This window comes from Camellia sinensis, chromosome 5 (assembly GCF_055761805.1).
Source record: "Camellia sinensis isolate YWXY chromosome 5, ASM5576180v1, whole genome shotgun sequence".
NCBI classification, from domain to species: Eukaryota; Viridiplantae; Streptophyta; class Magnoliopsida; order Ericales; family Theaceae; genus Camellia; species Camellia sinensis.
The window spans coordinates 151924286-151935219 of NC_138965.1; the positions used below are offsets into that span (position 1 = coordinate 151924286).

Genomic DNA, 10934 nt, shown 5'->3' on the forward strand with positions numbered 1-10934 from the left:
GCAAACTGTAAAATGAGTCCTAAAAATTTAAGGAGTTGATTGTTGTGAAGCGGGCTCTCTTTCCCGCCATTTGAGTCGATCTGGTTGCCTAGCGAGAGAGAGAGTGAGAGAGCCGCAAAAATGGAGTTCAGCCTGAGCGGGAACGCCCTAAAAACCTTCGCTAGGTGCATCACGTGCCTCGCACGAATTGGGAACGAGCTCGCCATTCAAGCCTCTCCTTCTCAGGTATCCCCTTCCCCACCTCACTTGCTCTTTCTCTGCTTCTTTCTATGCAATTCATAGAATGTATACATACATGTGGAGACACATATTTGTATTATATATATATATATATATGCCATTCTCATCAAACTTGCTTGTATAACTGCGTATTGACCTAATTAGTTGATGGGTTTCTCAAGTCTCATATAATTTAAAGCATTTAGAGTAGTTAATTGTTTGTTTTTAATGGGTTTTATTTGATTTGTCTTGTAAATCAGCGGATAGAGTTTTCTAGAATTCGTTGATGATGTTTGGGATGTGTTTGGATCTTAGAATTTATGGAGGGAAAGTAAAAGGGAAGGGAAATTGGAAAGAAAGAAAAGTATGCATGATGAATATGCCCTTCTCGTCAAACTAGCTTGTACAACTTCGCATTGACCTAATTAGTTGGTGGGTTTCTCAAATCTTTCATAATCAAAAACCATTTAGAGTAATGGGTTTTATTTGATTTGTCCTGTAATTCAGTGGATAGTATTTTCTATGCTTGGTTGATGATGTTTGGGCTGTGTCTGGATCTTAGAATTTGTGGAGGGAAAGTAAAAGGGAAGGGAAATTGGAAAAAAAGAAAAGAAAAAAGAAGAGAGTAATTCAGTTTATTTTCGCTCCACAAATTGAAGATCCAAACATGGGTTTACAGGGTTTTGGAAAGACCATGCGTGATAATTAATACAAGAAACTAATGCCTTTTCTGGTTAAACCTCTGTTTTGTATTTGATAAAAAAATAGAAGAAAATTGAACTAGGATTGTGAGGTCAAATCTAAATCATTTGGGACCTCATCCCCAAAAGGAGGAAAAAGAAAATGGAATTGCTTGATTGGGCCTTTTAATAATATTTTGTTTCATTAAGGTTGATTTTCTTTCTTGATAACCTAAACACTGATACACAACAGTCAGTTATCTCATCAACCAAACTTGGGGTTAATTGGCTTTGCCTATTTCATACCAATAACATCTAGCAAAGTATTGAATTAGTGTATACAGCGATAGAGCAATATCATTTTTTAAACTAGGGACACCTTTTTCTTTCTTTTTTTGGGTTTTTATTTTCCTTTTTTTTTTTTATTTCCTTGAATTTTGTAATATATTTATTTGTTTGATTTGTTACTGGACTGAATTGTCTTGAAACTTGTAAGAAAGAGATAAGGATGTTAAAGAAAGAGCATGAAAATGATTAATCTGTTGTTTGCTTTAGCTGCATCAATTTAAAGGTTTATCTGTCTTTGTACTCCCTTTTGCCTGCAGCTTGCTTGTCACACACTCAACTCATCGAGGTCTTCTTATCAGTCTATCGCATTTAAGCCCGACTTTTTTGATGTCTATACAATTTCTGGTACTCAAGTGCAATGTAGTGTGCTTTTGAAGGTGTGGTTATATGATCTATGTTTTAGCTTGATTGTGTAAATAGAATTTTTACTCTAATTGATGTATATAGGCCATTTGTTCTGTTCTTAGGACACCTCTTACAAGCATTGATCATTTAAGTGTGGTATTGCCTAACCTGGATGCATCAAAAGTGCAGTGGACTTTAGACTGCTATAATGGTAAGGTGTTAGTTGCAGTTCTTTTGTCTTTTTGTTCTACCGCTTGATTTTTTATTTGGATTTAGGTTGTTTGTAAATACTGTGGTGTACATCTTGCAGGAATGAGGAAAGCCTATTGGATTACTTGCAATGTTGAACCTGACATACAACAGCTTTCACTTGATAGGAGAAAGCTTCCAAGCAGCTTTGTGGTGAGGCCTCGTGATTTGAGCAGGTTGCTAGGTAATTTCCAGTCAACCCTTCAGGAGATTACTATCATTGCAACAGAACCCACATCATTGCCATCTGATGCGGCTAGTGAAATTGGAGGGAAAGCTGTTGAACTTAGAAGTTACCTAGACCCCACCAAAGGTAAATTAGGTTATTATCTTCTTTTTTTTTCTTTTTTTCTTTTTTTTTTCTCCCCCTACTGTGTTGAACTTATCTTATGCACACATTTTATGCTTGAAATTTTTTATTGTAGAGAATGACTCATCGCTACACACTCAGCTATGGATAGATCCAACTGAAGAGTTTGTGCAATATACTCACACTGGGGACCCTGTAGATATTACATTTGGTGTGAAGGAATTGAAGGTATAGTTAAAAACTGTGTAGAACCTAATTGTCTTTGATTTTATTAATCACATGAATCATCTTTAGTCTCAATTCTCAACAAAGCCTTACCCCTAGTGATGAGCCTTATTGCTTTTTCATGAAGATAAAATTCACTTAATCACTGTCATCACCATCTTGATTATAGTTGATGCATATAGTTATTTTCCCAATTTTGCCCAGTCCGTTTTTTTTGGTCATTTGATCTCTTCATTTTGTTTAGCTGAAGCATTTTTTTCTGAAATTATTGAGTTTCAGGCATTTCTTCCTTTTTTTTTTTTATGAAGGATGTTTATGGCATCCACTTAACTACTCTGTCCATTCCTTAATTTCAGGCATTTCTTTCTTTTTGTGAAGGATGTGAAGTTGACATCCACCTATATTTTGAGAAAGCTGGCGAGTATGATACTTCTACTGTGTCATTTTATTTGTCTTGAATCTCTTGATGTTGTTTGTTTTGTTTAGTTTATGTTTCTTTCTTTCTTTTCCATCTTGCTTGTCTCCTTGTCCTTACTGAGGACTTACTCAGAAAACTTCAAATGGACTGTCTGGAACCCTGGTTGGATCATCCATGCGCAGTTTTGGTTGTGTATCCATGGGTATCACATTATGTATCTAGATAATCAGCCACTTCATTTATTCAGAGTTAATCTGATCAGTTGAATGGAATTTGTACAACCATCTCTGAAATGATTTTAGCTTCTCAACTTGCTGTCTTTGATTGGATGGTCAATCAAGATGCAAATAAAACATGATTAGGCAGTCATTTGTACTTATGAATTGTAGGATTATCTAATCAGTTGTCTTGTCAGTTAGGACTGCATAATCAACTTTTATGTCCTTATAAAGGAAATGCACAGTTAAAATGTACAATTGGAAGTTTATTATTTGTCCATTATTTTTGGATCACACTTGCTCTTTATTGTTTTAGATGCAAGATTTATGGCTTCCAAATCTTAAAAAAAATTAAATACATATTCTGCGTGAACAGGCCTATCCTAATGGCACCAAAATTCGGTCTAGATGATGGATCCACTTCAAACTTTGATGCTACACTAGTACTTGCAACAATGCTTATATCTCAGCTCCATGAAGGAAATCCCTCAGAACGTCCATCTGCAGCTGATACAGCGCATGGTCAGGCTGAACATGGAACAGGGTCTCAAGCACAAGAGAGGACAAGAGCAAATGTCTCTGACCAACCATCTGATCACACCAGAATTTGGTCTGAACTTTCAGGTAACTTTTTTATTTTTTATATTATAATTTTTATCAATGTTTAAATGGTGACATAATATTATCCATCCTTGACTCTTCTAACTCCTACTTCAAACAGGAAGTGGGGCCAAAAGTTATAATGGCGTTGAAGGGGACAGAAATCCAAACGTTGACAAAGAGAGGGACATTCAGAGAATTAGCACAATGCATATTTCTAGGGCTGGGTCTGCCGTGGGAAATGTGGCAGGTGTTCCTAATTCGTATCCTAATTTTTTTTTTTCCTCAAGTGTCTTGAGTCTTACAGGCAAGCCTCTGTCCAGGAATGTAGAACTTTTACAATTGTATGTTTTGTGATGTTTTTGCTGGAAGGATTAAACTTCACAAGAGTGTTGATACCTTACAAGCAAGGCACTAGTTAAGGCGAGAGGTCCTCCAGATACTTGACAAGTATTAACTTCATTTGCTTTCACTTTTCATGTTTCTAAAGATAGCAAAGTGGAGTTCTTTAAATATGTGGGCTCTGTGGCTCTCTGTTGAGCTCAAGAAGTTAAGACCAAGGTTAATCCCAAAGCATCTAGATGCGCAACTCAACCCCATGTGAAATATTGTCTGCCTAGCACAGCCCAACAGTTGTCCCCATAAGTTTGTCTCTTTGGGGTTCAATCCAAAAGGCACCTCCATCCACAATGAATGTGTCTTGCACCATCTTGTAAGTCCATCCTGGGCATTGTCCACAACCAATGCGGGAGGCCAACTTACCTTCCATAGCGCAAGCACAACCCTGGCTCTAATACCATGTTAGATGCATGACCCAACCCCCATCTAGAAGTATTGTCCGCTATGGCCCAACCCAACAGCTGGCCTCACAGGTTTGTCCCTTTAAGCTCTAACCCAAAAGGTCCCTCCACAATGGAAGTGTCATGAGCCGTCTAATTTTAACTGCACTGTACGTTCCAAAGACTTCATTTAAGAAGTCAGAATAGCCTGTTTGTAAGAATCCTGATATGTATTCTAATCAACTGCGTAGTTCTACCTGTAAAGAATGAGAAGTAATTCTCTTGACTGAATGTAGTAGCTGCCATCCCATGGAAACTGATCGTGCACAAGACCCTCGAGGTTATTCAAAATGCTCATTTGTTTGGTTTGATCTTTTAATTGCAGTTAGTCTTGCAATAACTGATGCCCTTTTACTTTGCACAGAAAGGGCAGAAAATGTCAGCAATGGTTTATCACAACACCATCCTATTAACTGGGTAGATGCAGATGATGACGAAGATGAAGGGGATGATGAGACTGAACTGTGTGTCCAGTCAACGCCACCGTATCATGAAGAATGATACTAATCATAGCATTGTCTTATTGCAAATGGGGTGGATGGACTGCTAAATTATGTTGTAAGTTCTCGTGTCTCTTGGACTGAAACGCTTTATTGCTTCTGTTTTATTCTCATTTCCATAAACTAATTTCAGCAACTTCACCTTGCCATGATTTTGCTTTTGGGTATAAAATTCTGTTTGCAACTCAAGTATATGTGATCAGGAGGTGGAGCCAGCATTCTAGAAGGACGGCCCGTTTATGTGCCACGTTTGGATTATTATAGGCAAACTTTTTGCCAATAATTGGGCATATTAGTTTGATTGGATGGAATTGCTTAAAAGATTTGCAGTGTAGACATCATATAAACATGTAGAATACTAATACTAGAAAAATATTGGTTAGCAAAATCTCAACTGCTTATGAGTAAAATGAGGGATTATTTTTTTTTTAATTTCTTATTGTGTTGATGAGGGATTACTGTCACCATCAACAAATTCAAGCAGAACAGTTGAGGCGAATTGGACTCATACTTTTTAACAATTGTATATCCTAAATTATCTCAGGAGTGAGAAAATTTTCATTAAATAGTGCTAGCTTCGCTGATGATATATTATGATGCAGATTGGGAATCCCAATAATTTTGGCTAGATTGTTTAATATCTAAAATTGGCTTCTATATTCACCAGATGAATCGTGGCTTTGCCTTTACCTCCTTCCTTATATCTAATTGGATTAGGGCTGAGGAAATAAATTAGTCATTATGGTGTTTTTGGAAAAAACAAGTAGCTCCATGAATTCCATATCAATTTGGTGAACACCTGGCCAAGGTAGACTCTGCGGGTGTGCCAGGACTAAATTTGGACAATACACATGAGAAAATAAAGTTTAGGTAGAAAGTGAAGTGCAAAAAACCGATGAAAACTAGAGATTGCCATTGCTGAAATTGAAAGCGCTGGAAATTGGTTAACCAAAAAGGGAATGAAACACTGGAAACAACTGAATTGCTAGAAACCAAAAACAGTTTGTGCTAGTTTGTTGTGATGTGTGAAGGGGAATGGGACTTTGTTCTCTGTCATCTCCATCTTTATTTGTCTTTATATAGCTGTTTGTACATGTAAGCTATGGCTCTTTGCCCCATGATTGCACATTTCCCTTCCTTTGTTCTATCAAAGTCATTTGAAACACTGCAAGTAATCGACCTGTTTGCCAAGCAGAGTCTGACGAAATCTTCTCTCTTTGCATTCAATTACATTTAAAATGACTTGTAAATTTTATTAAGACCATCTCTCATAGTTTCTGTGGATTTCATTGTCAAGAAGTGTATCCACGACTCCTCGTACCAATTTCTCCTAGCACATTACTAATTCTCCTGTTGTATATCTACTTGTTGGTAATAGATTATCATTAGTAAGAATCTTGTTACGATAAATAACACTTCTATGGAGTTCATTAATATCCGAGCTCATAAGTTTGCCCCCATCTATTTGAATGATCGGTCTCAACTCTGGAGGTCCCATTTCTCTGTTATGCCATTAACCCCCTATGATTGATAACTCTTTCCTGTGCCACATGTCCATTGGATTATTATTATTATTGTCTATAAAATATGATCTATTGCATTCATGCAGCAGAATAGTAATGTGAATTGAATCTCTTAATATTGATTGATTCCTGCTATATGCTTTCTTGCAGCAAGTTCATGCTCGACGCAAAGTTCTTCGATGAACTTTGGAAGGAATGGATGGCCATAGATGACATGAACAGCAATAGATGGTGCCATGAACCAAGTTGAGGGAAGAATTATTTGTTTTTACAGCTTGCAAGAGCAATTCTTCATTTGCTATTTTAGGTCTTTAGGATAAGAAATATTTTTAGGGTTTAATGTGGAATTGACTTCAACTAATTTTAAGTGTGACATGACAACCACCAAGGGTTTTCCTGGACTTGGTACAGGGGAGAAGAGATAAGGTAGAAAATGGAGCAGGAAGAGTTGGGAAACTTGCTTAAAAATAAGTTGGTATAAATTGTTTGTTGGAATCGTGGAACTGTTTGTTATTGCTTTTTTGGAATAATTATAGCTTATTTTAATTTGGAAATCTGTGTCAGACTATTTGGTGCAGCTTCTGTTTATAGTTTATTAGGCAAAAATAATTTAAATAAGTTGAAAAAAACTGATTATTTAAAAACTGGAGTAGAGATGCTTTTAACTTCTGCTTTTTGATTATCAGCTTTTAATCCACCAAACTGGGTCAGTATGAAGTCGTTTTGCAAAGTAAAGGTTTTGTTTGGATTTTAGATTTTATTTTTTATCAATGCAATCATTTGGTAATCATCTCCAAGGGATAAGGCAAAAAGGCCACATGAGGCATTTTTGCTAGTGAAACTGGTTTTTTCTTCTTTCAACAGGCTTTGCATCACAATTGGCATTTTGTTCATTTTTATTTCACTCTCCACATCTAACTAGCCTCCATTGCTAGGCAAAAGAGTTTTTACGCTGCTTTAAAGTTTTCATCTCTGCTTGTTTTCTCAATTTTTGTTGCATTTCTATTTGTTCCAGTCTATTGTTATTTCTAAAATTTTGGTCATATAAAAATATTATTTTAAAAATAATTTAATTATATATTTAAAAAAATAAATATTTATAAATGTTATGTCAATACTAGGTGTATAAACATATTATAGAAAGATTATATTTTTTGTGGGGATATATTTTTGAGTACCAACACGTGGCAAGGTGACGCCGACGTGTTAGTCGAGGTGCCACGTGTCTTGGTCGATATGCCGAAGTCATCTCGGTTAGGCCGAGGTTATCTCTGAAGATATCGGAATCTGAGATAAGCGAATAAGAGATAAAGGACAAGAGTCCTAGAATAAAGCAGAGACTTAGTCAAGATAAGGATAAAGTTCTCAGAAAGTTTATCTTTATCTCTTGAGGAGTCCAAAGTAAGTACTGAACAGGAATCCATAGAAGTCAGGCTTCTATTGAGATTAGGATTGAGGTAACTATAAAAGAAAGGCACCCCCATGGGTCTAAGGTACGCAATTTATATTCTGTCTAGTGAGTTAAGCACTATTGATTACTAACACGTGGCAAGGTGACGCCGACATGTCAGTCGAGGTGCAACGTGTCCTGGTCGATATGTCGAAGTGATCTCGGTTAGGCCGAGGTTATCTCCGAAGATATCGGAATCCGAGATAAGCGAATAAGAGATAAGGGACAAGAGTCCTAGAATAAAGAAGAGACTTAACCAAGATAAGGATAAAGCTCTTAAAAAGTTTATCTTTATCTCTTGAGAAGTCCAAAGTAAGTATTGAACAGGAATCCATAGAAGTCAAGCTTCTATTGGGATTATGATTGAGGTAACTATAAAAGAAAGGCACCACCATGGGTCTAAGGTACGCAATTTATATTCTGTCTAGTGAGTTAAGCACTATTGATTATCTTTGAGAGATATTGAGTACTGACTTGATCGTCGGAGTACCCCTGGGTGGCGAACCACCACCGGAGTCTTCTCTTTCTGTTGCAGGTTAGTCAGGTGCTATCTATTCTGTCGGTGCTCTCCAGCTGGATACTAAGATTGCAGTGTGGTCAGATTTTCACTCACAATTTGGCGCCGTCTGTGGAAACAAAAGTAAAATAGATGGCCAGTAACGGACAGAAAGAAAAGGTTGGGGACGACACTCCTGCTGGGAGTGGGAGACCAATTGATCTTGATATCACAAGAGACGAATGCAATGCAGAAACTCGTGACCAGAATCACGGAGCGAAAAACGTCAGCCAGACTGGCGACGCGCCAAAAAAACTAGATCGAAGTGAATACTACAACGAGGACGACCTCCAGGTTTGGAAGGATAGGTGCCTACGGAGCGACGAAGAGGTAAAAGAGATAGCAAACAAACTGGCAAACTTGCAGTCGGTCGTCAATTTCATGATGCAAAATAACGTCATGCAGCCACCGTTCCCACTGCACGACACGCCGATCCCAGCGGCTAATACCTAGAAGGGAGGGCAGAAAAGAATCATGGAGGACGCATCGCACAAAGGAGGCAAACCCCAAAGGACATTGGCATGTTTAGGGGCAGGCGCTGTGCTTCGACACAACTCATGGAGAAGGGTCGAAAAGGGCTCACCACGAGGTCGAGAGTAGTATACCAAAAAGATTGAAGTCAAAAGATAGCCGAGCTCCTAGGCGGAGCAAATAAGGCTTAAGAGATTACCTCAAGAGGAAGCAACAGAATGCCGAAGTCGAGGTAACCTCCCTAGATAAGCCGAGGACACCATTCTCGGTGGAATTGGACACCCAAGAGATTCAGTATGCCGAGGTTTCAAATATACGATGGTAAGTCAGACCCCAACTTCCATGTTGGACTATATTTGAACTCAATGGCATTGTATAATAGAAACGAGCCGTTGCTCTGCAAAGTGTTTCCCTCATCCTTCGGGGAGATTGCATCAGATTGGTTCCACAAATTACCAAAAGGAAGCGTGAGGATTTGGGAAGGTCTGGCCGAGATGTTTGTGTCTAGGTTCGTGACAAACAAGTTGCAGCCAATAAGGGTGGACGCTTTGATGGCTTTGAAGATCAACAAGGATGAAGACCTTAGGGCCTATGCAAAAAGATACTATGAGGTGTTCAATCGAATACCCGAATGTAATCAAGAGGTGGCAGTCGTATCTTTCAAGAACGGCCTGAAAGACAACTGTCCACTACGAAAGTCTTTGGCAAAGACATTGCCAAAAAGTATGGAAGAGCTCATGGCAAGAATCGAGAAGTATGCCAGAGCCAAAGAAGACACGTCGGGGGCTAAGGAGATGAAACAAGAGAAAGGAAACGGCTCGCTGAACTGAGGCCGAGGTAACAATGGATCGAGCAAACAAGAAGCAGAACTGAGAGCCACACAGGTAGTAACAACTGTGTTCCGAATCCCAATTTACAAAGTCCTAGATCAAATTCGGAACCAGCCCTATTTCAGAATGCCAGAGAGGACTCCAAGAGAGTTCATGGGAAGAAACATTGGCAGACATTGTGCCTACCACAATGAAGATACAACTCAGGGTTGTAGAGCCCTGAAAACACATTTGGAAGACCCAGTGAGACAAGGACATCTGAGAGACCTTGTCGATGAGACCAGGACAAGGGAAGAACGGGCAAGGTTGCCTCAGGCACCAGTAGCCCCACCTCCCCCAGCATAGCAGTCGCAGGCAAGAGGACCTCGGGTAATCAATGTAATCTATTCGAAGGTCAACGAAAATGAAATCCGAGGAGAGACCCAGAAGGTAAAACACCTACAACATGTCTACCAAGTCGGGGAGAAAAGACATCGGGCAAAAGAGTTCCAGGAACCAATGATAACCTTTACTGAAGCCGACCTAGAGATGATCCAACATCCGCATAATGATGCCTTGGTAGTATCCCTCTAGGTTGGGGAGTACCAAGTGAAACGCATCCTGATTGACTAAAGCAGCTTCTGTGACATCATGTACGTCCGATGTTATAAGGAGCTCGGCCTTCACCCAGATGATATGGAACAATCCAATAGTCCAATGGTGGGGTTCAATGGAACGCCAACATGGCCACTGGGAACAGTAAGCTTGGAGGTGCAGGCTGGCACTAGGAAGATTAAGACAGAATTCACCATCATCGACACACCCTCCCCTTACAACATCATCTTGGGAAGGCCATGGTTGCATGCAATAGGGGCAGTTCCCTCAACATTGCATCAACTATTGCGATTCCCAACAGAGCATGGGATAGAAGAAGTCAAAGGCGATCAGCTGCAGGCGAAGAATTACTCCATGGCAGCAATGAAATCTACCTGCAGCATACGAGAGCCAGAAAAGGCAGAAATTGAAGATGAGGACTTGGAAGTCCTAGAAGACGTCGTTAAGGAGTCAGCCGAGAAGAGCGAAGAGGCACTGAAGAAAATTCTCGCCCAGGATGGGGATGAAGAACGCTTCTTTCTTCTCGGCTCAGGCTTAGCCGAAGAAGAGGAAAAAGAAT

At 39.2% G+C, this 10934-nt stretch overlaps 1 protein-coding gene across 4 annotated transcripts; it reads left to right on the plus strand.

Annotated features, from left to right (window-relative positions):
- RAD9 (cell cycle checkpoint control protein family) lies at positions 1-7028 on the plus strand. Of its 4 annotated transcripts, none has more exons than XM_028212327.2 (11): positions 1-225; positions 1505-1624; positions 1695-1803; positions 1903-2154; positions 2267-2379; positions 2733-2797; positions 3389-3636; positions 3734-3875; positions 4688-4731; positions 4816-5009; positions 6625-7028. In XM_028212327.2, exons 1-10 carry the CDS (start codon positions 121-123, stop codon positions 4950-4952), a joined length of 1335 nt encoding a protein of 444 aa, XP_028068128.2. In that variant the 5' UTR covers positions 1-120; the 3' UTR covers positions 4953-5009; positions 6625-7028. The 4 variants fall into 4 exon arrangements, with proteins under 4 accessions (XP_028068128.2, XP_082726324.1, XP_082726325.1 ...); XM_082870198.1 differs by having other exon boundaries at positions 4691-4731; XM_082870199.1 differs by having other exon boundaries at positions 3734-3862; positions 4643-4731.
- The last annotated feature ends 3906 nt before the right edge of the window (positions 7029-10934 follow it).

Excerpts from the sequence above, each read along its gene's own strand:
- RAD9 (XM_028212327.2), top strand. The coding sequence starts at position 121 with ATGGAGTTCAGCCTGAGCGGGAACGCCCTAAAAACCTTCGCTAGGTGC. Across the intron at positions 1,804-1,902 it reads GACTTTAGACTGCTATAATG|GAATGAGGAAAGCCTATTGG; the intron begins GTAAGGTGTTAG and ends TACATCTTGCAG. Across the intron at positions 2,155-2,266 it reads TTACCTAGACCCCACCAAAG|AGAATGACTCATCGCTACAC; the intron begins GTAAATTAGGTT and ends TTTTTATTGTAG.